The 26,369-nt window shown below is 35.4% G+C and overlaps 1 protein-coding gene across 1 annotated transcript; it reads left to right on the forward strand.

Moving 5' to 3' along the window:
* The first annotated feature begins 2,702 nt into the window (after positions 1 to 2,702).
* Positions 2,703 to 26,262, forward strand: cracr2aa (calcium release activated channel regulator 2Aa). Its single transcript, XM_051870916.1, has 18 exons — positions 2,703 to 3,288; positions 10,771 to 11,027; positions 12,471 to 12,582; positions 12,722 to 12,935; positions 15,081 to 15,227; positions 16,736 to 16,826; positions 17,140 to 17,235; positions 18,249 to 18,436; positions 18,731 to 18,802; positions 18,882 to 18,927; positions 19,010 to 19,101; positions 19,357 to 19,708; positions 20,597 to 20,729; positions 21,921 to 22,002; positions 22,155 to 22,269; positions 23,092 to 23,193; positions 23,433 to 23,509; positions 25,000 to 26,262. Exons 2-18 carry the CDS (start codon positions 10,833 to 10,835, stop codon positions 25,082 to 25,084), a joined length of 2,199 nt encoding a protein of 732 aa, XP_051726876.1. The 5' UTR covers positions 2,703 to 3,288; positions 10,771 to 10,832; the 3' UTR covers positions 25,085 to 26,262.
* The last annotated feature ends 107 nt before the right edge of the window (positions 26,263 to 26,369 follow it).

Consider the following 26,369-nt stretch of genomic DNA (forward strand, 5'->3'; position numbering starts at 1 on the left):
TATCCACCATGGTATATTTTTGTGTCATGGTTCTCACTAGGCATATCAGACAAAAATACTGTATTTATTTACACAATCACCCATATGCATCCACAGTTGATGCCTATTGTGAGTTAAAACGAGTGATTCCAAACACAGATGTAGATATCCCTGATAACAACACAAAGTACTTGAAATCTAACTTCAGACTGCATTCAATGTCAAACTACAGCATGTATGAATTTCATGTGGTTTTTGCTGATCAGACTACAAACAACTAAACAGACTTTTGCTGAATAAACAAAAAGAAACTGTTTTTGCAGCTTGTCTGAAGAAAGCTAAAGAAACCCATCTATTTTCTCAGAAGGACAGGCTAATGGTTTGTTACAACCGACTCCTTTGTTCCTGTGCAGTCTGGCCTGTGATTACTCTCAATCTCTCTTCTTCTCACTGTTTCCATGCGCCTTCAGAACTTCTAGGCTTATGGAAATTGCTCCTGTGGGTACCGTTTGACTCTTCCACTGTAAGGTGTTAGTGCTGGAAACAGAGACAGTAACTGAGATTGTTTAAAAGCACAAATGAAAATAATAGTGAATGCTTTACATTTATATATTTCATAAAGCAACATGTGATATTCATAAAGTACACAAGTGCTTTTCTGTGAAGTGCTTTTATGTAAAGTAGAGTGAATTCAGGTTGACTGGGACACTTTTTCCAATTCATCTCAATTGCAAATAGTGTCCCAATCACCCTGAATTCACCCTGTATTACACACTACAACTTTTAGAGGAAAGGTAAACCTTTTCTTTCTGCCAAACAAAATCAGTGGTTTTCCTCTTATTGTGACCAATAACATATGAGGAGCTGAATAAGGGTGAATCACCCTTTGCCTTTTGAAAGCTTGGCAGTAAACATCTGTAAGCATTTTGTTTCAAAACCACCTTTGAATAATCTAATCATTTAGCGCCATCAAGTGGAGGGTTAGTGTAAGGTCATGTGTAATTCTTAAAGAGATAGTTCACCCGTAAATGAAGAGGCGGTCATCATTTACACTCCCTCATGTCGTTAATGCAATCTAGAAGATATATTTTGAAGAACTGTTTTAAACAATGAAAGTTAATGGGATCCAAAACAACATTCTTTTTTCTTTTCCACGGAAGAAAGAAAATCATACATGTTTTTGGAACAACATACATTTAGCATTTAGCCTATATTATGACAGAATTATCACATTTTCAATCATTTGTTTAGTCCAGTTTAATGAACATACTGTACAATCGCATTACAAATACCAAAAACTATACTAGAGAACAATGTTCAGATGTGAAATTTCTAAATTTGCTAAATATTCTCCAAAATAATCTGAACAGGAGCATGAAAAGCCAACAAATTAAATAAGAGCCACAAACAGATGTCTGAACAAACACAAGTGAAAAGCAAACAATAAACAGCAATCTGTACAAATATATTCTGATCGACGTTCATGCTGCCCTCAAGTAAGCCTATGGCATATAATAGGCCTACACAATTTACACAATTAAAATCATTACAATTATCCAACGTTCCCAACCACTCAGAATTTACCTATTTGTGATTTAACTAATAAAAGAAATAAATCGCATACTCTCAAAAATAAAGTAAAAAACAACATGTTGATATAACGAAAAGCAAATGGCCTATATATATAGGCCTATATATATAAGCCCCCAATCACCACTTCCTGGTTAAAATATATCCTTTGCACAACCACAAACCCCCAACAGCCCGTGTTCATTCTGTCTATTGATCATGCACAACCACATATGCATGTGCATATGCAACTTATATGTCAAAGAGAGAAATCATCATACGCTTGGGAGAGGGGACATATTTACATTGTGCTCAGACACAAAATGGTGACTTATGCCAAGACGTTCACAAGTATAGTAAAACACCATATGTAAAGAACAGTCAGAAAAAAAAAAAAAAACAACAACCCCAACGTGGCCTTGGCACAGAGACACCACTGCTAATCAATGAACGAATGTATTTGAGCATAAGCAGTGACATGACTGTGGGTTCCAGACTACCAGGGCCTAGTAACACACAAGAATCTGTAACACCTAAACACCTGACATACAGTATCTCAATGCCAATATTTGCGATATTAACAACATTAGCTCAGCACAAAAGTATTTTTAATTGACGTTACCTTAAATTAGCGACAAGTGTACAATGTTGATTGCCTTGTGAATCTGCACTCAAAGAATCCACTAGGTGGCACTGTGCATTATGCATTAATGCATATTGTAGCAACTATGGTACTTTGGTGGAAACAATGGCAATGGTTACTTTTTATTTTTATTTTATTTATTTATTTTGTAAGGGGCACTCTTTTGAATATTTATATTATATTAATTTATGAACAGTATATTATATTTCTATATGTAGCTACCTGTATTCTGTTTAGGAACATTTGTCATACGAGAAAAATACCACTTATTACCCAGTAGTAGACCGTACAGGCCTATACTTAAACAAATGATATATTTTGGGAAATCTATTTGCTTGTATTATTATTATTATTATTATTTGCACCACAAGACAAATTTACCTTCGGGGTAAATACAGTAGATTACATTTAAATTCAATTCACTAATTGTCATTGTGTTATTTTGTATTTAGTGTAGGCCTTATTCACAGCAGCGCCATCTTTGATTTTTAACGGGAATGAAAGCGACGCTGTGAGGGATAGATACATCTCTTCAGTGGGTTGTACTGTTATTTAATGTGGTTTTTGGATTGTTTTGCTTACGAAACACTGTAAAAATATATTTTCAAGAAATTTCAGTAAACAAAAAAACTCTAGACAGCAGAGCTCTGGAAAATTATAATTGGTCAGAGAGCTTTATACAGATAGTTACAGCGGATGCTATTGAAAACACAGCGTCGCTTTCATACCTGTCATGACGCTGCTTTGAAGGTCTATCGACCAACTTCCGCGTGCGTTCCTCGGTTGCTATAGGAACAGACGGATGCAGGTCCACGTTGACGCGAGTCCCTCCCCGTGAACGCGCAGCAGTGAGTGTTTGATCAAACTTGTCAGCAGCTTGTTCTCATGTGTCCTTAACGCGCTCAGCTTCAGTTTCAAGATCTTCTGGACGTTCAATTAATCTTCAGCCTAGAAGTCTTTGCTTGCAGAAATTTTCTGCAGTTAATGTCACTTCAAAATTGTGAAAAGTTTCACTCTTAATAGTACTTTTCTTAATAACAAATTGTCGCTTCATGGATGGACTTTGTGAAGTAACATCCGCGGCTGCCTGTTTAAAGGTAAAGTTGTTGTTGTTATTATTATTATTATTATTTACCTAGATCTGTGTTTAACTTAACTATTTCTGTGTTCTGTGCTTGGGCAACTCTTAACAGGAAGTGTGAAAGAAAGTGTGTGAAGGAATCTCCTACTGAGAGGAGGAAACAAGTGTTCCTGTTTTCATTAACTGCTTGTAGAGTTGCATATTGTCTTTCATGTAGTACACGACTTTTTACTTTGGTCCATATGTGAAAATGCATTGCTTTGTCCTTTCACATTGCATTTCAATTTCAATGTGATAGGCAAGAACAGTGTATTTAGTAACAACAAATGTTTTGTTCTCTTTTAAATATAGAGACTCTCTCTAAGCATTGTCTTTAGCTACTGTGTTAGACCAGCGTTGTCTAACTGGACTGGCAAGAAAAACTTTCCGTTTGAGTCTTGATACAACATAATGTTTGCATAGTGTAATATAATATAATAACCTACATGGACACACAAACTGTGGATGGTTTCTCCTAAACTACAGAATCACAGCTGGCGATAGTGTTTCTGTAGGTGTGATGGTAATGGTAAATCCATCCATTCATTCTCCAAACCACTGTAGGGTCACAGGATGCTAAAGCCTTTACTGGTAAATTTATTCCACAAATGCATTGTAAGTTGCTTTGGATAAAAGCATCTGATGACATGTTTACTGGTGTAAAGACATGATATTTAAAGGGTTAGTTCACCCAAAAATGAAAATTCTGTCATTAATTACTCACCCTCATGTCGTTCAACACCCGTAAGACCTTTGTTCATCTTTGGAACACAAATTAAGATATTTTTGATGAAATCCGAGTGGTATATGACTCGTACATAGACAGCAATATAATCACCATTTTCAAGGTCCAGAAAGGTACTAAAGACGTTAAAACTGTCGTTAAAACAGTCGACGTGACTGCAGTGGTTCAACCTTAATTTTATGACGCGACATACTTTTTGTGTGCAAAAACAAAACAAAAATAACGACTTTATTCAACAATCTCTTCTCTTCCCTGTCAATAATGGCCGGCCAATAATGAGTCGGCGTTCTGGAAGCACTGGACGTAAACAATGTATGAGAATGACACATAAGAGAAGATATTGTTGAATAAAGTCGTTTTTGTTTTGTTTTTGCACACAAAAAGTATTCTCGTCACTTAATAAAATTAAGGTTGAACCATGGTAGTCACGTTGACTGTTTTAACGACAGTTTTAGTATCTTTCTGGACCTTGAAAGTGTTGATTATATTGCTGTCAATGGACGAGTCATATACCTTTTTAAGATATTAAACATATCTTAATTTGTGTTCCGAAGATAAATGAAGGTCTTACTGGTGTGGAACGACCTGAGGGTGAGTAATTAATGACAGAATTTTCATTTTTGGGTGAACTAACCCTTTAAGTGAAGCTAGTAAGTTTGTCCATGCACCTAAACTGTTTGAACTTCTCAGCACAGTACAGTGTTCTCTTTATTAGCATGGCAGAATAGATAAATGTTATATGCAAAGCAGTAATGATATTCCTTCTGAAGGAAGTTCACAAAGGGAGGAGTAGCTCTGGTAAAAGGACAGCTCAATAGGCTAAGATCAACTTACTTATTTTCTTTTCCAAAAATGTAGTAAAGAATTTACAAATAATTCAAAAGAAATGTCTATAGACTGGGGTCTTTTTTTAATACCTTTATTCAGCAAAGATGCATTAAATTGATTCAAATTGCCTGTGAATATATGTTTAAAAATTCTACTTTAAAAAATACTGTTCTTTTAAACTTTCTGTTCATCAAAGAATCTTGAAAAAAATGTGTCATGGTTTTCACAAATATATTAAGCGGCACAACTGTTTTCAACATTGATAACAATAAGAAATGTTTCTTGAGCAGCAAATCAGCATATTAGAATGATTTTTGAAGGATCATGTGACACTGAAGACTGGAGTAATGATTTGCCAATAAATTACATTTTATTATATTTTTGTATACAAATATATTAAAATAAAAAAGTTATTTTAAATTGTAATTATATTTCACATTTTTACTGTTTTATTGTATTTTTGATCAATATAATTACAGCCTTAGCGAGCATAAGAGACTTCTTCCAAAAACATTATAAAAATTTTAACGGCAGTGTATTATCTAAAATAGAATGTTGCATTTTAAAAAATGAAAATTACCCCATGATTTACTCACCCTCAAGCCATTCTAGGTCTATGACTTTCTTCTTTCAGACGAATACAATCGGAGTTATATTAATAATCACCCTGATGCTCCCAAGCTTTATAATGGCAGTGTACAGAAACCATGATTGTTGGATGCACTTTTTTGAACTTCAAACAGGTGGTTTCCGTGCACTGCCATTATAAAGCTTGGGAGCATCAGGGTGATTATTAATATAACTCCGATTGTATTCGTCTGAAAGAAGAAAGTCATATACACCTACGTATGATGGCTTAAGGGTGAGTAAATCATGAGGTAATTTTCATTTTAAGTCAACTGATCCTTTAAGTCTGGCCTATAATTACATAAACATATGTAAACACATATGGTACTACTGTATATTTCATTATGATGCTGATATCGCAAAGCCTTTAAGATAATCGTCATTGATGTACAGTGGTGTCTGTACATTACATTTTAACTGTAGTTTGGTCATTCTGTGTCGACTCAACCAGTTCCCCAGCTCAAATTTTATATTTTGTTAATATTTTTTTCTGAAGAAAGATAAATATAAATAATAATGAAAGCCAAAATATTAAATGCCACGGATAAAAATTTACTGAATTATCCACTATTTTGTAGAGGGGGGTCAAAATAACATTTTTCACCTGCTGAAATACTTTTATTTCACTTTTGTATTGTACACATCTCTGGAAGGAAGTTAATGTGCCTCAACTTGGCCATTTCAGTGTATTTTTGGTACTGAAATATTGTTAAAATTGGTACGTTTAATTCAGTTGTTTTGAGGGAAAGAAGATACAGTCCTAGTTTCATTTATTCTTTAGACATTCCTCTTTAAAGGATTAGTTCACTTGCATATTAAAATTTCCTGATAATTTACTCACCCCCATGTCATCCAAGATGTCCATCTCCTTCTTTTTTCAGTCAAAAAGAAATTAAGGTTTTTGATGAAAACATTCCAGGATTATTCTCCTTATAGTGGACTTCAATTGACCCCAAATGGTTGAAGGTCAAAATTACAGTTTCAGTGCATCTTCAAAGGGCTTTAAACGATACCAGACGAGGAATAAGGGTCTTATCTAGCGAAACTGTCATTTTCTAAAAAAAAAAAAAAAAAAAAAAAAAAAAATGTATCAGTAAAAGTGATCAGCTGTTTGAAAATTCATCCATATTTGGTTTTTGACCATTGAAAATGGGTAAAGTTCAACAATTTGCCCATTGAGCTGCATTGAGAGCCCCATATCTCTTGGAATTAACCATAGGGCCTTTAAAAATGAACATACCAAAATAAAAATAAAGTTTTGAAAACTGCTTTTTTCCCCCCTTTTTGAATTATTACCATTGGAATATAATGCAACAAATACTGATAAAGTCAACAAATTAAACTGATAGAAATACTAATATCTGTAAAAATAACATAATGATGCTGCCATCTTTCTAAAGTAATTTTTACCTCCCTGCAGTTTGGCTCCAAATCTCAGATGAAAACTGGCATTTTGACCCCCCTCTACAAAATAGTGAATTACTCAATAAATATTCATCCATGACATGTATTATTTTATCTGTCAGCACTATTTATGTTCGTCTTTCTTCAGAAAAAAATGAGTTAGATCAAGTCTTGTTGAAGACATAATTTTGCCTGTGGCTGACATGATGGTCTTTCCTTAGTGGGCTAGTTTGGAGTTTGATTGTTGGTCAGGTTTACTAAGGCCACTGAAAGCATCATTCGGTTTCACTGCACTCAGAAGTTTGAAACGGCAAACTTGTGGATCTCCCAGTCAATACCCAGAGGAAATGCGCATCACCACTCTTGTATCTGTGGCATGGCCTGTCAGCTCCCATCAATCCCATTAAGTTTAAACTTGTGGTCACTGCACAAAAAACGTCTGTATTCCACTAATAAGAGAGACAGTGTTTCAGTCCTCTAGTTTCTGCTATTCTTGACAGCCATGGACTGTCTATGTAGATGTTTCTCTCTCTAGATGTGTTTTTATCCAACAAGACCCTGATGAAATTCAGATGTTGTACGCAAGTGCCACACCTAGTTTGTAGGATGTAGTAATAAAGTTCCTTTTTAAAATTTTGGGAGAGGCATGACATGAGTTTTTACTAAAAACCCATCCTAAAGCCATTTTAGAGTGAATACGGTCATATGTACAGTACTAAAGAATTACAAACAATAGGTAGCCTATGTTTCCCTCCAAAGTTAACTTGTTTGCAAATTTGAAATATTGTTTGTGAATAAAGCAACGTTTTTGCTTGATAAGCACATTTTTACACACAGACATAATATAACCGATTTCCTTCTAAACCCTTACCTGCAATATTACAGCCAACTAACTCAATTTGTAGACAATCAAGGAGATGTCACAGAAAAATTGTCACAAGCTTTGAGATTACTTCTGTGCAGCTGAAATGCTAATTAAGTTAGATTTTTCTTGTTAGACAACAGAAAGCAATATTGCACATATACAAGCTGTTATGATGGGCAAACAAAAGTTTTAATCAATATGTCTGCCAAAAAACCCAGAGGTGCAATCTTTATCATACATTTATTTCTTATATCTTCTGCTTCATCTGCTTGCTTCATTTTGCATCACAGTCCCTTACAGAGCTGGTTAGAATTTTTTGAAGTTCTTCTAAAAACCCACTAGAGTTGCTAAGATGCAATGTTTGTAGTGGATTCTTTGAAATGGAAATGTCTCCACTTCAAATTATTTGCTATTCAAATATGATACATTTTTGAGAGAACATCTATGGTCAGTTTTTGGCTTTATCCTACTAGCTGTCTAAGGGTATGTTTAAATGACAGAGATATACTAAAAGCAGAAAAGTTTTTCCTTTGCGTTATTCATGTACAGATCACGGATTTGCGAAAATGACTCAAAATGCTGTATTATGCTGCCAGTCCAGTAGTTGGCGATGTCACTTTGTAAAGAAACACTACGTGCCTGTAGACTGAACATATATAATAATACACGTGCACATGACGTCACCGTTTTCACAAATTCACGTTTTTGTAGTTTACACGGAGACAATAGTGGTATCATTTTCAAAAACGTGCACTTTGAAATCCATTTTCTGTTTTCAGTCCCCCAAAACGCTGTTGATGTGTAAATGAACAACCAAACGCATAAAAAGTTATTGTCCCTATAAGTGGACAATATCACCACAACATATATTGGACATACTAGAGACCTGGGCCCGTATTTATCAAGCCTCTGAGAATTACTCACAAGAACACTGCTAAGAATTGACTTAAGAGTAAAAAAATTCTTTGCTCTTAGTTAGTTATCAAGCATCTCAGTCGTGATTTAAGTAAAGTGTAGGACTAATTCTTAAGTGTCAGTCTTAAGGCGGGTGTACACTGTGTGATTTTGGCCACGATTTGGTCGTCTGAGGCAAATTTTGAGAATCCTAAAAGATTCCTATAATCCTAGGCAAAAACGCGTCTTGACTGTCGTACAGTCTGACATATAGGCCAGCTGAGATCCCACAGTGTGACATGAGGATCATGTTCGTACAGTCTGACAAGCAACAATCATAAAGGACTATTATAAATCGCACAGTGTGCACCCAGCTTTAGAGATGATTCACGACACTTTGCTGTGCCACAAACGGGATTTTGGATGACGACATAGGCATGGACCAATCACTGAATAGATTTCATTATTTAAGAATATTCTCAGATAAATTCACATTGAATGTTGAAATTCCTAAGAGGAGTTTACATTCAACACACATTTGACAATAAAGAATTTTCAAGAGAATACATTATGATATTATGATATACACATTGGAAATGAAAGATAAACACGTTTTCCACCATGTGATTCTAAAAGAAAACCGAACTGGCGGGAGGAAGAAGCGCTACTGCTTGCTGAATTAGTCGAACAAGTTCAGCCCAACATTAACCAGTACTGACAAAAATGATGCCTGCTCTGTCCAAATGATATTGTTTAATTAACTGCTCGTCGTCAAACATTTCAAAAATATTCTTGCTCCCCTGAAAGTTTTGCACACATCTCTGTCTCCTCAGTGCCCCTTACTGGCAACTCCTAACCACTTGAGAGACCTCTCGAGCTGTCTTAAATAACTGGGAGAGTAAGAGTGATTCTTAGCTTTAAGAAATTTGATAACTTTGAAAGTAGGAAGTAAATTTCATGAATTCTTAGCACTTAAGACTAAAATGGCACTTTGAGAAACTTGATAAATACGGGCCCAGAATATCATATTATGCTGGAATTATTATAAACATGTTGCTACGCAACAGCAAGTTAATAATAACAACCACTCAGAACATCTTAGATATCACATAGAAACACCCTGGCGACCACTCACAGTATCCTAATATTGTTGCAGCAATTTTTACTGGACATGCACCATGCACTCTCAGAAAATGTCTATAGTTACAATTATTTTGTATTTTTTTTAATAAGTTATTAAGTTTCTTATGTTTCTCATTTATTTGACAAATAAATAAAAATAGGTAAAAAACAGTAATATTGTGAAAAATTATTACAATTTTTTAAATAACTTTTTTTTCTATTTTGATATATTTTAAAATGTATTCCTGTGGTGGCAAAGCTGAAATTCCAGTCTCACATGATCCTTCAAAAAACATTCTAATATACTGATTTGTTGTATTTCTTATTACTGTCATCAATGTTGAAAACAGTTGTTCTGATTATTTTGTAACTTTTTATTTTTTAATTTTTTTGATGAACAGCATAAAAAACAGCATTTATTTAAAATACTTTTTTGTAAGTCTTTACTATCACTTTTGATCAATTAAATTCATGCAATTCCTTGCTGAATAAAAGTATTGATTTCTTAAAAAAAACTTGCAGACCACAAACTTTTAAAGTAGGCCTATACGTTATAGTAAACAAATCCTATAAATTCGGGGTCTCTTTTGTCACAGCTCTCTAGCGATTGAAAGCAGATTCCTCTGTGGTTTCTCCTCTTTAATATCATTTTCTATCAATGTAGCAATTTATGAAATTCAGCTAACATGTAAAATGAGCTGTAAAAGCAGTGATACTTTCTCTGAATGGACAGTTTATGGCCATCTGTAACCTACAAACATAACCTGTCTAAATATACACATTTTGACGCCTTCTCTCAATCTGTCTTTCTGTCTTTTTAATGCTCTTTCTTTTCCTGTGCCCATCTCAGTGCCCTCGTTGTCTAATTAAAGAGATGGTTGCTAAGAGATGGCGCTCGGCGCCGCTTTAAGAGGATGTGATGTGGTGTAACTCAAAAGCTTTGTTCTCTCTCTCTACTCTTCTCTTCTGTCAAGGGCTGACCCATGTGAGAAAGGAGAGTTCGCATACACATACATACGCACACACAAACACACACATGGACGCCATGGCATCTTTCTCCACCTTCAACACCTGTGGCTCCAAGGTGGATCGGGCGTCCCATCGTAGGGGAGAAGACAGGCAGGGGACGCCCAGTGACAACGACTGCAGTGCTGTGCTTGAGAAGACCAGAGAGTTCTTCCAGATTTGTGACATAGAGGGCAAAGGCTTCATTACACGACGGGATATGCAGGTAAGGATTTTGGGAAATAGGCATCCATATGATTTGTGATTAGGCCTGGAGCTTTAAAGGTAAAGAAAAATGAAAAAAAAAAAAAAAAAAAAATGTATTGAATCATCTGGTTTTCCTGGCATTGTTTCAGCTTCAAACCATGAGCTAATTGAGCTAATTTGTGTTTGTTCACCCATATAAATTGTTTACTTATGGAAAATGGAATATTCCACCAATTGATCATAGTGTGATCATAGTGTGTGTGTGTGTGTATATATATATATATAATATATATATAAATAAGGATTTTCAGCCTCTTGTGGATGTCCATCCTGGAATTGTGGTGGGCGTTTTTAGACCACCCCTTCAGTTGTATTATTGTGCAGATTCGATCACCTCTTCCATTGATTGTACAGGCTTCCTTTGAAGTCACACTCTCGGTCCTTGCTCTGAAGAGCCCCTTTCAAAAGCATCACAGCTTTGATCCAGTGTCTGTGGAAAATGCATTAATAAACATTTGTTCCTCATCTTTATTTAAATGATGCCTCTTATTATTTCAACCTATTTGGATTAAATAGATCCCACAAATCCATACGGATTTAAAACTTTCTATTAAACCTGTGTGAATGTGAATATGCTATTGTGAAAACTGTGACAAAACATTTATGTCTTTGGCAAAGTAACTTGCATCATGGGTCAACCACATGTTGGTCTGGCAGAAAACGCTGACAACACTAATGGTGTTTCAAAGAGCGTCTTTTTCTAAACTTTCAGGCTGTCAAAAAAGCCACAGGAGGAGTTTTATTACTGTTTTTTCGACGCTGTCACAGAGGAACTGGGTGATGGCTCACAGTTTGTGCGCATCTTTACGCAAATGTTTTCACACATCCATCAGCATTTACAACTGACTTTTACAAGTACAGAAAAAAGCCAAAAACCCACGCTAAAGTCACACAGAGAATTATATATGGAGCTTTATGGGACAGCTGATACCAGAGCATATCTGAGCAAACATTTGTCAGGTTCCCACACAAGGGTGTGTTATTTGCTTCCTAAGAATAGTAACATTCTTACTGTGTGTTAACTGGGTTGATCACGGAAAGACACAGCCTGTGTTATTTTAAAGGTGTCAAACGTCAGCCTTGTTTAAAACTTTTGTCATGACACACAAATAACCTGGTAAAGAACTGGGGAAAATTTGGTTTGGTTTGGTTTGGTGTAACATTCAGTTCATGCTTCATAAAAAAAAAAAAAAAAAGATTTAATGAGTTTTGATTTACTTTGTAAGACCAATTAAATGGATTATATTTGATTGGTGGTTTAAACGTACACAAAATAATATTTAATTTTTAAAAAAATGAATTCTCTGTTTGTGTTTATACTCTTAATCTAATTATTTTTAAGTGATACAAAATGCATTGTGCTTCTTATAACCTGTCATTATCATTTGTCATGTTGTTGTAGAGGTTAAATGGAGAGCTTCCTTTGAGTGCTGAGGAACTTGAGAACGTCTTTGACACTTTGGATGCGGATGCCAACGGATATCTGACCTTTGAGGAGTTCTCTTCTGGCTTTAGTATGTTTGCATTGGCGGTTCAGATTTGAATCCATACAGCATTCAGTTTAAAAAAAATTTTTTTTTCCTTGATTTGATACTGTATGCTGTATTTTAGGTTGTCTGTATCATTTATTTACTAATGTGTTTGTCTATCCAGGTGAGTTTATGTTTGGCTCTGGTGTGGCATCAGTAGAGCTGCATGCAGGTGAGGAGCTGGTCTCAAGAAAGACTCCGGAAGTGCTCTATGAGAGCCAATGGGAGGAGAGAATCAGCAGGGCAGGGGAGGAGAGAATCAGCAGGGCAGAGGAGGACGAGGAGAAACACTTCTGCATGCTAATGGAGAACCTGGGGGCGAGCAACATCTTTGAAGAGTGAGTGTCAGTTCAGTCAGCCACACTTACTGGAAAATCTACCAACATTTGAAATGAATCCTATAATTGATCATTTTTAGGTTGTTATATATTTTAGTTAGGGTTTTTAAATTAGTCTAAGTTTTCTTAGATACTGCTTTCATGTTTAAAACAGATTAGTTATGTATTTCTATCCATAATAACTAGTTATTGTATTTCTAAATATCATAATCATATAATTTATATTTAATTTAAATGTCTCTTTACACCAAAATGAACAAGGCATAGAAAGTTAACATATACATTGGATAGAAATTTCCCCAAAACAGTCAATAGCAAGATATAGCACACATTTTCCCCTTTCTCCTGGGAAGATTTTATATTTTATATCAAATATCAAACTGAAAGAGCTTATATATATATATATTTTTATATTGTTGTAAGAAAAATATTAAATTATTGTATAGAATGTTTTTGTTATTATGATTATTTAAATTTTTACTATGAGTTTGCCATAAAAATAACCTTTGCTGCTGATATGACGTAAGATAAACAAATAAGAGACAGCACATTCCCAAAGGAAGGCACCTTTGAAAAGACCAAGGGATTTTAATACAGGGCAAATTATTGTCTTCCCATTGACCATATGGTGAGTTTGTAACGCATGACCGGATGCACTTTCAGCAAACTACCGCCATTCCTAAAAGGCAAACGGTGATGGTGGAAGACATCAATTATAAAAGTTCATCCTTCTGACTGACCTTAATCCTTGTGTACGGTTATTGCTTTTTCAAAGGGGAGCTGACAGTTTGGATTAGATTCTGATATGCATCTTTAGTCTCAGCCTCAGACTTCATGCCCACCGACCGTTGGCTGAACATCTGAAGGCACACAAAATGGGAAATACTTCAGGAATTTCGAAGTCGTCATCTGGACCATCAATGCCTCATTAGCGGCTGTTTCTATGGGCCGCTGATATATGTAAGCCTTCCGCCATTTTGGAACAGTCAAAGCCAGTCCTTGAACATTCGAGACTGAGTTGACTGTATGTCTGCAATTGTAGTTAGACGCATGTATGAATATCTATATCTGCAATAGACTTCAGCAGATGATTTTGCTAAATAAACACAATACAACAAAACGAAGGCATTAGAAAGTTACCGTAGTTTAAAAACCTGTAATATTGAGTTAATACATAAACACAAACCAACACATTCTCACCTGTGAAAGGTTATTTAAATCCCGAGAATTTAAATCTCTGTGGTTTCACAACCAGAAGCTGCGCAATATTGTGGAATAATTGATTCCTACTGTGAGTGGCGACACACTTACCGTTCCAAGATGGCGAGCGCATTGACGTGTGAAGCGGTCGAATGTGGCATCAACATATACATATCTATGGTCGTGATGCCAAACCCCCTTATGGAAGAAAAATGCCATCATGTTTACAGCTGTGACAATAGGCATTTATCAGTTCAATGGATTTTTTTAAAATTATGTGAAGTTCACAGCACCATTGTTGCATCATTGTTGCTGCCTGGGACATTGACTTTATATATTCACGCCTCTAAACACGACGCTGAACAAAATGAACTGTGATTAGTTGCTTTACATGTCTGTCAAACGTAATCTAGGGCATTCCTTGGCCAATGAAAGCCGCTATGGAATCCAGACCTTCTGCCGTCAGTCTGAAGGTCCGGCTATGCAAGGCTAATGCATTTCTTATATCAGCGTAAATAAAAGCTTTTGTTTAAGTTTTATTTCCACAAACTCGTGATGTGTAATTTTGATTTCCTTTCAGGAGACCTATTGATATTGTGAGATTTTCTTTGCTACAGAAAATTCTGTTAATATCTTTACTTGGAGCCATGATTATGAAATAATTTATTTCCAAGACCAAGGTTACTGTACTGAAAACATTATTATAAAATCTTACATTGGGCCTTGGTATATTTATAGATGTTTTTAAACATTTAATATAGTGTAGTGCTTGTTAGAGCACATTGTTTGTGGAGTGTGATGCAGTATACTACAATAGAGAAAACTTAGATCATGTGCAGATAAAACATTCAACAAACTTTAAAAACCACTAAGTTTTGCAAATTTTTTTTTTAAACAATAATTTGATAAGATATATGATGCAGTAAGTGTGTTGTGATGTCTTAGTCCAGGAGAGGTGCGGAGTCTTTGGGCCCAGCTCAGAAGAGACGAGCCTCACCTCCTGTCCAATTTTGAGGAGTTCCTTGCCAGGGTCACTTATCAGATCAAAGAGGCCAACCAGGAGAAGAAAGAGATGGAGACTGCTCTTAAAAGGTCAGATGTCACTTTAGCACCTTTGTTCCTTTTAGAATGTTAATGCATCATGCATTTTAAAAAAGATGTTACATTAGTAGTCATATACAACAAGACATTTGAAGTACTATCATAATTGAAAATTTTCAGTATTTAAACACTAGGTGTGTTCACACTTGTAGTTCGGTTCTCTTGGTTCTTTTGGTCCGGACCAAAAAAGAAAATTATACATTTAGTCCTGGTTCGCTTAGTGTTCACACTGTCATTTTTAACACCAAACCTAAAGATATGACGTATATTTATGACATATATTGTGCGACGAAACTTGTCGGACATCCAAAACAATGCTGTTTGCTGGGCTAAATGCCCTCTCTGTATGTGAGTACATATGAATGAGCTGAAAAACAGCATCAGGAATCCCTCTATTACACACACAAATGAAGATCTGCTGCGAGGAGATGCAGTTCTGATGCCTGTACCGAACTGTGATGGGCAACATCGCGACTATGACGATAAAAAAAACTTTTTAGGGTCGCATCTTGTGACATCATGTCCTGTTTTTGGTTCGTTTACATGTCTTTGGTCCATGTTGCATTCATATTTCAGTCGAACCACACCAGAGTTTGTTTGAAAGCGGACCGAGACCCATCTTTTCGTTGGTAGCATTCACACTTATTCAAATGAACCGCACTAACAGCAATCACACACCAGAGTTTGTTTTAATCAAACCAAACCTGCAAAGTGTGAACACACCCTTAGACTACCATTCAAAGGTTTGGGGTCACCCGGGTTAATAATTTTATTCAGAAAGAATGTATTATATTTAAAATAAATAAATAAATAAATAAAAAATCTACAAAACTTTTAAGCAGCTCAACTGTTTTCATAGTTGATAGTAAAAATGTTACTTGAGAACCAAATCAGAGATTCTAATCAAATATTTGAATGATCATGAAGGATCATGTGGCACTGAAGACTGAAGCAGCATTCTGTTGACTATCAAAGGATATGTTACATGCAGCCAGTAGACTTTTTCTAATGAAAACAGTAAATGCACACATTATTATGAGAAACACTCAATTTTCTAATATATTGATCCCCGTTAATGTTGAAATACTACATGTATTCTTTTTAACCACAATGGAGAGCGTGTACTGAGGCTTGATAGCCATGTCTCCTGTAGCTTTTAAAGACATATTTTTGAAATATGTCAGTTGGACCTGCCAGTGATCATATGAGCATGGCATTTATTGTAAATGAAAGATGATATCACGCTGCTTCTTCTCCTAGAAGATTTCTCTGGCTGCCTTTGTTACTTGATTTGTTCCTAACTTTAATATTCTCTCCCCAGCAAACCAAAAAAACATGGGAACGAGTTAAAAATAGAGAAATCTCTTCTGAATCAAATTGTAGAGAATAATGCTCTTTGAATGACGTCCATTCCATGAATGCATTGAATAGTGTTTAATACGTTGATATTTGTCCAAATGACTTAAAAGCTTTTTGAATGATCCTGACATCTTTAATAGGAAAGTGGCGACGCATGATGATGAAATCCAGAGGCTGTATGAAGAAATGGAGCAACAGATCAAGAATGAGAAAGACAGGATACTCTTAGAGGTGAAACTTTTATTACAATTGGTCATTTTAACATCCCAAGCTCTGAGTATGTAATGTATTAACATTAATCTCAAATTGTGCACTTTAAGGACAGCATAAATGAAGACTATAAAATGGGGAGATTAGACTTGCATTGAAGGAAGAATCTGAGGCATATGTAGAGACCATAGAGATTTAGCAGTGACATCTTTTTTTAATTTGACCAATAAAGAATGACCCAGAGCACCATATCAACCACCTAACAACCCCATAGCAACACACACTACTATATAGGGTAAATTGTAAATTGTCATGTGATATTTATGTTCTCCAGGATTCCGAGCGGTTCTTGTCTCGCAGTCAAGACTTGGAGCACCAACTTTCCACTAAGGAGAAAGAACTGGAAATGCTTTCTAACAAACAGAAACGGGTTGGTCAAAATTAATTCATTTTTACGTAGTCACTAAACCAGTTTAACTAGTAAAATGTATCAAGTAATTGCTCGTCCATTCACTATTTGAATAATACATTGTAGTACAATAAAATTAAGGAAATGACAACAAACTGCAGTAAATATTAATAATAAAAAAATATTTAAAGATATTTGATCTACACAGAGGGTGAGATAATTTCCAGAAACGGTTTTAATCCTGATGTAACATACTCAAACATAACATCTACATTTTAAGAAGTTTAACTCAAATACTCAAGTTTGACATATATTCTTCTCAGATTGTTTAACACAGTCAGCAGATGTTGTTTATCATTTGCTGGAAATTTATGTTCAAATTTCAGAAAGCCATAGCCAAGCCATTTCAGAAAGCAAGCTGACGCACACAAAATCAAACACTGATCTATACACACAATAAACAAAAGCCTTTCAGTGCTAATGAATGAACAGAAAGTAACAAGTCTTAATGCTTCCTTTGCTTCTCTCATTACAAGCTTAATTTTCTTCTCTTCTCGTCTGTGAACAACTGAAACAAATTACTCTCTTTATTGCTGCAGTGCAACTTTGTGCACAAGTGATCGAAACCGACTTTGTCTGTGCTAATTTGTTTGACTTTTATGTGAAGAGCTGAAGTTTGGTACTGCATGTATGTTTGGTTATAGACATGGTATTGTGTCCTTTTTGTGTCTATGTTTAGCAGCATAGCTGTGTGTAAAAGCATGAGTGCAAGAGCTTTCTTATCAATTCATTCCTCCCACAATGTCCTAGCCAAACATTCACAATAACACTTCCAAGGCCATCTCAGTTCTAAATAGAGGTGTAAATATGCCTGGCATGGATGCCGAACATTTACGTAAAACCTGATGGTCATGTTATACATCATGATTTGAGACTGTTTCGAAGATGTTCTTGTGCTTTAATTGTTTTCGATGATAGCTCGAGTGTTGATTGTTTCATTTGTGTGTACATGTGTGATGTTTGATATCCATTAGCTGGAGCGTCAGTGTCGAGAGCTGCACAGTGAGCAACGAGAGACAGCCGTAGAGAACGTCAAACTCAAACAGTATAATGAGGACTTGAGCCGTGAGCTGGAACATACCACCCAGGAGCTGAGCCTGGCCCAGGAGCAACTCATGCTGCTGCAGGAACAGTCCTCACGCCTGCATGACGAGCGAGAGATGTGAGGATGTTATGACATTTAGTGCTTCATCTAGAAAGCCAAAGTTTATTGTAAAAATGCCAATAAGCAGACATGTTTTCTTGATATTTGTAGTTTGAGTAAATACTATATTTTACTTAAAGTTAGTTTCTTGACATTACAGTAATGAAAATGAGATTATTTATTTATTTATTTTAACATTGGTTTCTCATAATGTCTGTTCAGTTAGCTTTTGTACATTATGTCCCTTGTTTGATTTGTTGTCAATCTTGCTGCCAAACTCATTGTCATTGAAAGAGTTTGTGTTTTCTACAGGGAGATTTATAGGGTTACAGAAAGCCTGCAAAGAGAGAGGTCAAGTCTTCTCAAGCAGCTTGATTTGCTAAGGTAAGAAATGATTATAAATGAAGGAGAAGGTCTTTATGTTTGCCCAGAATTGAAATGTGTTCTATTTAATTCCTCTTAGGGAAATGAACAAACATTTACGAGATGAAAGAGACATGTGCTATCAAGTAGGTTCATATAGATGTTATATAAGACATTGTACTGATCCTGCATTTTGACTATTTCAAGTCATTGTTTGCTGTCTCTCAGAAACCAAAGACCTCTGCTGCAAAACTCTCATGGACACAAAAGTCTGGATCAATTGTTCTGAATCACGCTGAGCGGAAGCAGTCATTCAAGAGGTAAGGCTGTGTGAAAATGCCATTTGTACACTCAACGGTACTCAAGATAAAAGGATACAGTGAATCTGCAAAATCAAAAAGGATTTGAGTCTCCTGAGATAAAAGTTTAATCAAAGCTTATTGTGAAGACGTCAATAAGAAGATGTTTTCTTGATATTTATAGCATGAGTAATCAAAAAAGATACTACATCTTGCTCATGTCATTTTGGTAAATAAATGTAAGTATACTGTACATGTGGCTGTTGTCATCTCCAGTGACGAGGATGAAGAAGTTCTGCCTCATTCTAAGCGGAAAACCACAATTGGTGTAAATGGGCACAGCATGGACCTTGAGGACATAGCAGATGGGCGACCTCATTCAAAACACCAGCTCCAGAGGATCATCTCAATCGAGGAGGACCCCCTCCCCCAACTCCTTCAGCAGGGTTATCAGGCCCAGCTCAGAGAATGGAGCGAAGATGAGGAGTTGGAGGAGGGCATTGATCTCCAGATGAGCAATATTTACCCCACAACCAGCACTCCAACCTCTGTTTCACCACCTCTAGGAGTCTCACACACGCCCACCTCACCCAGGGGACAGCCTGTGGGCAAAGAGACAGTCCAGTCGGTGAGAATACGATTTGATTGGTCAAAACCTTGGACACTTGTTGAGGTTTCAAAATGAGTACACTCTTAAAAAAAGGGTTCTTAATTGGCCTCAATGGTTCCTTTAACATCCATTGGATCTTTCCATTGCACAAAATTGGTTCTTCATAGTGGAAAATGGTTCTTTACATTAATAAACTACCTTTAGCCACACTAACTACACACAGATGAGTTAAGGCTGTCTGTGCCTGTGTAAAGACAATGCTGCATAAAAGCCAGATAAAATCATGCCTACTCTGACCCACCTCAGGACCTAGTATGTGTAAATGCATTAATGCCATCTCTGAGCAGCAGTTTCTGTAAAAACACTTAAATGCCAGCTCAGAGGCGCATCTGTGCCACCTTTGCAATGTAAATTTGGTATAAGAATAAATGTTTCTTTTAAGAACTATTGACTAAAAGATTCTTTTGGGAACCCAAAATGTTTCTTTCCATCCCCCTTTTGGCGCCTTTATTTTTTTAAGAGTGTAGTAGATATTAGGTGTATTTTGCTTGATATCAGTAAATGCAATCCTTTTACTTTATTAAAAGAATGGCAATGAATTAATTAACAGCCATGAAAATACAATCAAAAGGTCATTTTTTGCATTACCTACTTATAGTTAATGAATTGAGACAATATTCTGTGAAACTATAATTTATTAATTGTTTGCTTCTTTTTAATGGATTTGCTGACATTAGCAGGTTATACTATTATTTTTATTACAATTCAAAATACAATGTACTTGCATTTGGTGCATGATAAATGCTAATTTTGGACATTTGGTATAAAATATGAGCGTTTGGGTAAATGGAGGTTTTTTCCGCTTCTACTAATCTTGGTGTCTTTTTTTTTTTTTTTTTTTTCTAGGATGAAGGGTCCAATTTAGGTCCAGATCGCTTGTTTAAGATTGTTCTGGTAGGGAATTCCAGCGTGGGAAAAACATCTCTTTTACGTCGCTTCTGTGACGACTGTTTCCACCCTGGTACATGTGCTACTGTAGGTCAGTGGCCTTCTATTCACTTGTTAATGTTTACTTGTGTCTATAGGTATTTTGATTTATTTAACCTAAATAGCCTCAATATTAAAGCACTAGTTCACTCAAAATTAAAACTGTCATGATTAACTTACCCTCATGTTGCTCTAAAGCTATTTTTTGGCTTGTTTCACAACTTGTCACTGTGTTGTTGGTTCTGTTAATTCTCCACATGCTGATGACAGTGACACTGTTAAAAGATATTTAGTCTCACACAACGTTTGAAACAGTCGTGACGTTATCACAGTGAGGACTGTTTCAAATGTAACACTAAGTAGTATAGATGACATAGAAACAGTGTTGTGAAATATTATTACAATTTAAAATAATTTTTCTATTTTAATATATTTTAAAAAGTAATTTATTCCTGTGATGCAAAGCTGAATTTTCAGCATCATTACTCCAGTCTTCAATGTCACATGATCCTTCAGAAATCATTCTAATATGCTGATTTGGTGCTCAAGGAACCTATTATCAATGTTGAAAACTGTTGTGCTGCTTAATATTTTTGTGGAAACTGAAACATTTTGATGAATAGAAACGTTTATTTGAAATTGTTTTTTTTTTTAAGCAATATTAAAGTCTTTACTGTCACTTTTGATCAATAATCTGCCCTTTTTGAATAAAAGTATTAATTTCTTAAAATGAAAATAAAAAAATCTAATTTTTTAAAAAATAATTTAGTGTATTTTTACAATAAAGTAAAATGGCTTTACAAAATAGCACCGTGACAATACCATGATGCTGTAATACCACACATTTTGATATGTGCTATGACACTGATTGATTATCATATTCATGCACTATGTTATTTACATGGTACTTAAAAAGAATACCATGGTTCTAAAAAAAAAAAGTAATATCACTGTACTTTTTGACCCATTTTGTTTGCAAAGTAACTGCCTCAATATTGAAAGTTAAAGACATCATAACATAATGTGTCTCAATTTGCATGATTCCTGTATTTAGCTGGTTTTAAAAATTTATCAATAACTTGGTATTGACTAAAACCTCAAATCAATTCCATCTGCCCTTTAGTCAGGGCTTGTGCATGTGGAGCTTCCTCTGGGATGGAAAAAAAGCATGAAGACATTAAATGCCAGACCCCCTTCCTCCTCCTTCAGACTGACTTCTTTCATTTGTGTGATGTGTGTGCAGGTATTGACTACAGTGTGAAGACTCTGACAGTGGACAACAGCCAGGTAGCCCTTCAAATGTGGGACACAGCAGGACAGGAGAGGTGAGTGATATGTTCTAATAGAAACAAGTTTAATGAATTATAGTGCGTATGTTATCAGAGACCTAGTTGTTCTGTTGCTATTGTGTCTACTAAGTTAACAGATAAATGCAAAAGATTAATGCAGAAGTTTCATTGTGGGTTTCCGTCGTCAGGTATCGCAGCATCACCAAGCAGTTTTTTCGCAAGGCCGATGGTGTGGTAGTGGTGTATGACATCACTAATGAGCAGACTTTCACAGCAGTGAGGCAGTGGCTGGCCAGCGTGCAGGTGAGTCATTCATTTTCACTTTCTCTATGAGTAAATGACAAAATGTATGCTTATGTACACATACATATCTAAAATGAAGTTTGTTTGAGAAATTGATTGAAATATTAATGAAATAATAGGGTAAAGAAATATTTTGTCCAATAAAACACACTCTAGTTATGATCAATTATAAATATTATTTACTTCCGACTAGTAGTAGCAAGTAGCAGTTGGTGGTTTTGCGCTTTTTTCCTTCTCTTTTTTATGTAAATTAGCTATTAAAAGCGACAGTAAAGACAATTATAATGTTACAAAAGATTTAAACTTCATATAAATGCTTTTTCTATTCATCAAAGAATACTAAAGGTGTATATATATATATATATATATATATTATGGTTTCCACAAAAATATGAAGCAGAGCAACTGATTTTAACATTGATAATAATAATTCTTTCTTGAGCAGCAAATCAGCATATTAGAATGATTTCTGAAGGGTCATGTGACTCTGAAGACTGGAATAATTATGCTGAAAATTCATCCTTGCCATCACAGGAATAAATTACATTTTAAAATATATTAAAATAGAAAACATTTATCTTAAATTGTAATAACCTTTTACGATATTACTTTTTTCACTGTGTTTTTGATCAAATAAATTCAGCTTTGGTGAGCATAATAGACTTCTTTCAAAAACATTATATATTAATAATCGCAAACTTTTGAACAGAAGTATATCTTAACCAAAAAAGCGATTAAAATGCTTATTTCAAGTTAAACAGTATCGACACTGCAGTTTTTATTGTTTATAATGGGAAGTGGTTGTCATTTTTCATATTACAGGAGGGAGCAGGTGAGGACATTCCCATCATGCTCTTGGGGAATAAGACTGATCTAGATGGCCAGAGAGAAATACCACTGGGAACAGGAGAGAAATTAGCCAAGGTGAGTGAATCTGGGCCCTGGAGTGGCACTCATGGATCACCATTAAACATTTTAAGCATTGCGCTCTTGAAATGTAAAAGAACTGACTCAGACATGGAGAATCAGTTTGTAGTTTGATGAGATGTATGAAGTGGTTTCCTGTCAGTTACTGTTTTACGTACTCAGCAGACATTAAGAACCATACTGAATGACCCTTTATTCTAACATACCTTATTTTGTCATTTTATTCACTTTTTCAGGACTTTCAATTGATTTTCTATGAGTGCAGTGCTTTTTCAAACCACAATGTGACAGAGTCCATGATTCACATGGCAAGGTAAGAGTTTATTGTTACAATTTATTGTAGTGTTACACATTATGTACTTACTGTAATTTATGCATAATTACAAGCAACTTACTCTAAACCAAACCCTATTCCTAACCCTATAGTAAGTACATGTTGTTAATTGATATTACTCAGTACGTAAATGTATAATTGCACTGTAACAAGGACACCTTTGTAACCGAGTTTATTAACAAATTTTTTATATGACTAACTTCTTTTAAAATCACAATATACAACGATCAGGCATAACATTATGACCACTGACAGGTGAAGTGAATAACACTTATTATCTCTTCATCACGGCACCTGTTAGTGAGTGGAATATATTAGGCAGCAAGTGAACATTTTGTCCTCAAAGTTGATGTTTTAGAAGCAGGAAAAAAGGGCAAGCGTAAGGATTTGAGTGAGTTTGACAAGGGCCAAATTGTGATGGCTAGACGACTGGGTCAGAGCATCTCCAATACTGCAGCTCTTGTGGGGTGTTCCCTGTCTGCAGTGGTCAGTATCTATCAAAAGTGGTCCAAGGAAGAAACAGTGGTGAACCGGCAACAGGGTCATGGGCGGCCAAGGCTCACTGATGCACGTGGGGAGCGAAGGCTGGCCAAAGGGGGACCAACATAATGTTAGGAAGGTGGTCATAATGTTATGCCTGATCGGTGTAGACGAGTGTTTTTAAAACATTTTGCAGTTTAATCTGGTCAAGAACCGCCCTATTCACACAGAACGCGTTTTTGCATTTAACTGCGCAGAATTTCCTTGGTTTTTCTATGTAAACATACGCTAGATGGATGTATTTGACATTTGTGCCCGCGTTTCATGCATGATACACTGTTCTGCAAATGCGGCGCTTAAGCTTAAAGAATTTGCGTCTCTAGACCTTACTGTTTTTTTTTTTTCATTCTCTACTGCCCTCAAACGCAAAAATGCATTTCGTGTGAACGGGCCCCATAGACAGGAAATGACTGCCTGACAACCACAAAACAAACAACCAACCACAGTTTGTTTCATTTTTACGTGTTTGGTGCCGGGTTTGTCTGTAATCTATGATACCACAATAATAGATTGGTATTTAAAAAATGGCGCAGAGTTCCTGGTTGTCGAACAGTTCTATAGAAAATATAAAATAAGAATGAAAAATAAAAAATATGTTGAAGAAGAATTTCTGCCCATGCAAAACAAATAAATACAGATTTTCACTTACATAAACACACACTGTAACATGAAGAAATATACAATTCTACTTTCAATATTTTATGCCACTAACCTTAGTTTACAAGCTTAAAAGTATGCTTCAGTAAGTGAATAGAGTGTTGGCATAACAATTCTTAATACCTGGAAAAGTTAATTGCATATCCAACAGCAAAAATTATAGATTTTCAGCACTGACGATTCAGCCAGGCTATTATTCCCACATTATTATTTTGTTGCATTGTACTGCACCTTATAAGATGAGACACTTTTTTTTTTTCTCTCTCTGCCAGAGTTCTGAAAGAACAAGAGGACAGAGAAAAAGAGAAAACCGTGTCACTAGTAGACAACGCAGCTAAGAAGAAGTCCTGCTGCTAGTAGACAGCCATCCATAAACACTCACAGAAACCTTGGTGTTAATGCTGATTTGGTTTTTCTTGCTCTCATGTTACTGTTTTCTCTTATGTTTGCATTTTTGTATGACCATTGTAGAGTTAAAAATGTTTGGTCTTTTTTTTTTTTCATAAACCAGTACCTCTTTACAGTGTGAAACTGATGAGTTTTATGATAACATTTAGATGTAGGGCTTTAAGTAGTGCACTATAGTTTTGTACACTTACTAGAATTCATCAAACGTGTCCCTATTAAGGTCATTTAAATCACCCGTCACACTATTGAAGTAAACAAAGCTGTATTTTCGTATTAACAGTTGTTGTACTTTATCTTTTTAATATGAAGGTCTAGGAAAGTATATTTTAAATGAGCAAACAAAGCTCCTACACATCCTAGTTTGTTTACAGTCGTTTGCACAAATGTATTATTTATTACTAATGGTGGATTGAAGATATTGAATTATTCCTTTATTATTCCTAGCAAGCAGACACATTCTGAAAAATGTCTCTATTTGCTATCAGCAGCGTGAATATTTTTAATACACTGCCATGAAGCAAACGGATGGTTTGCATGAGAATTCGGTTTTAACAGGGTTCAGTGTTGTTTGCTTTACTACATTGAAACGATTGATTTATTGAAATAGATTTTGTCTAATGTTGATTTCAGAACACTTTTTGGTTGTATTTTATGTATTGTGCCAACAGTAATGTGTATATATGTAGCCTATATTTGTAATTTAATGCAGTCAGTGTTAAATCAGTGCAAAACGTCATGTAGCATTTGTTACTGTTCACACTTACCATAAATAACATAACTTCCTTCCATTTTTGGGGATGCATTAATTGTCCACCAGACAGTGGGCTTATGCATATTTGAGATGAACAATAAGGCTTATTACTATGTTTTATCAAGTCCTTCAGTAATCACAATATGAGTCATGATACGTAAATTGAGCTTTCATGTGGATTCACACATTGATTCTCTATCACAGCTGGTCAGAATGACACTAAATCTGTACACCATGTCAATGTTTTAGATGATTTCACACTCATGTAGTCTTGTAAAGGTGCCTGCTTTATGATGTACATGTGTAATGTGTAAATATTAAATAGAAATGTATTTTGAGTGAAATGTTGTAATAAAGAATACTATGTTTGCATTAATTCCAGTTTGTGCTTTCAAGGAAATGGAAAGAGGACTACATGCCAACTAACAATTAACACTAGAAAAAAATAATTCAAATATTTAAGGCATTGTTCTGAAAGCTCAG

This window comes from Ctenopharyngodon idella, chromosome 18 (genome assembly GCF_019924925.1).
Source record: "Ctenopharyngodon idella isolate HZGC_01 chromosome 18, HZGC01, whole genome shotgun sequence".
NCBI lineage: Eukaryota > Metazoa > Chordata > Actinopteri > Cypriniformes > Xenocyprididae > Ctenopharyngodon > Ctenopharyngodon idella.

Bases quoted from the DNA above. Each gene is read 5' to 3' on its own strand.
- cracr2aa (XM_051870916.1), top strand. From the start codon at position 10,833: ATGGACGCCATGGCATCTTTCTCCACCTTCAACACCTGTGGCTCCAAG. The intron at 12,583-12,721 runs GTATGTTTGCAT...TTGTCTATCCAG, and splicing joins GGAGTTCTCTTCTGGCTTTA to GTGAGTTTATGTTTGGCTCT. The intron at 20,730-21,920 runs GTCAGTGGCCTT...ATGTGTGTGCAG, and splicing joins TGGTACATGTGCTACTGTAG to GTATTGACTACAGTGTGAAG.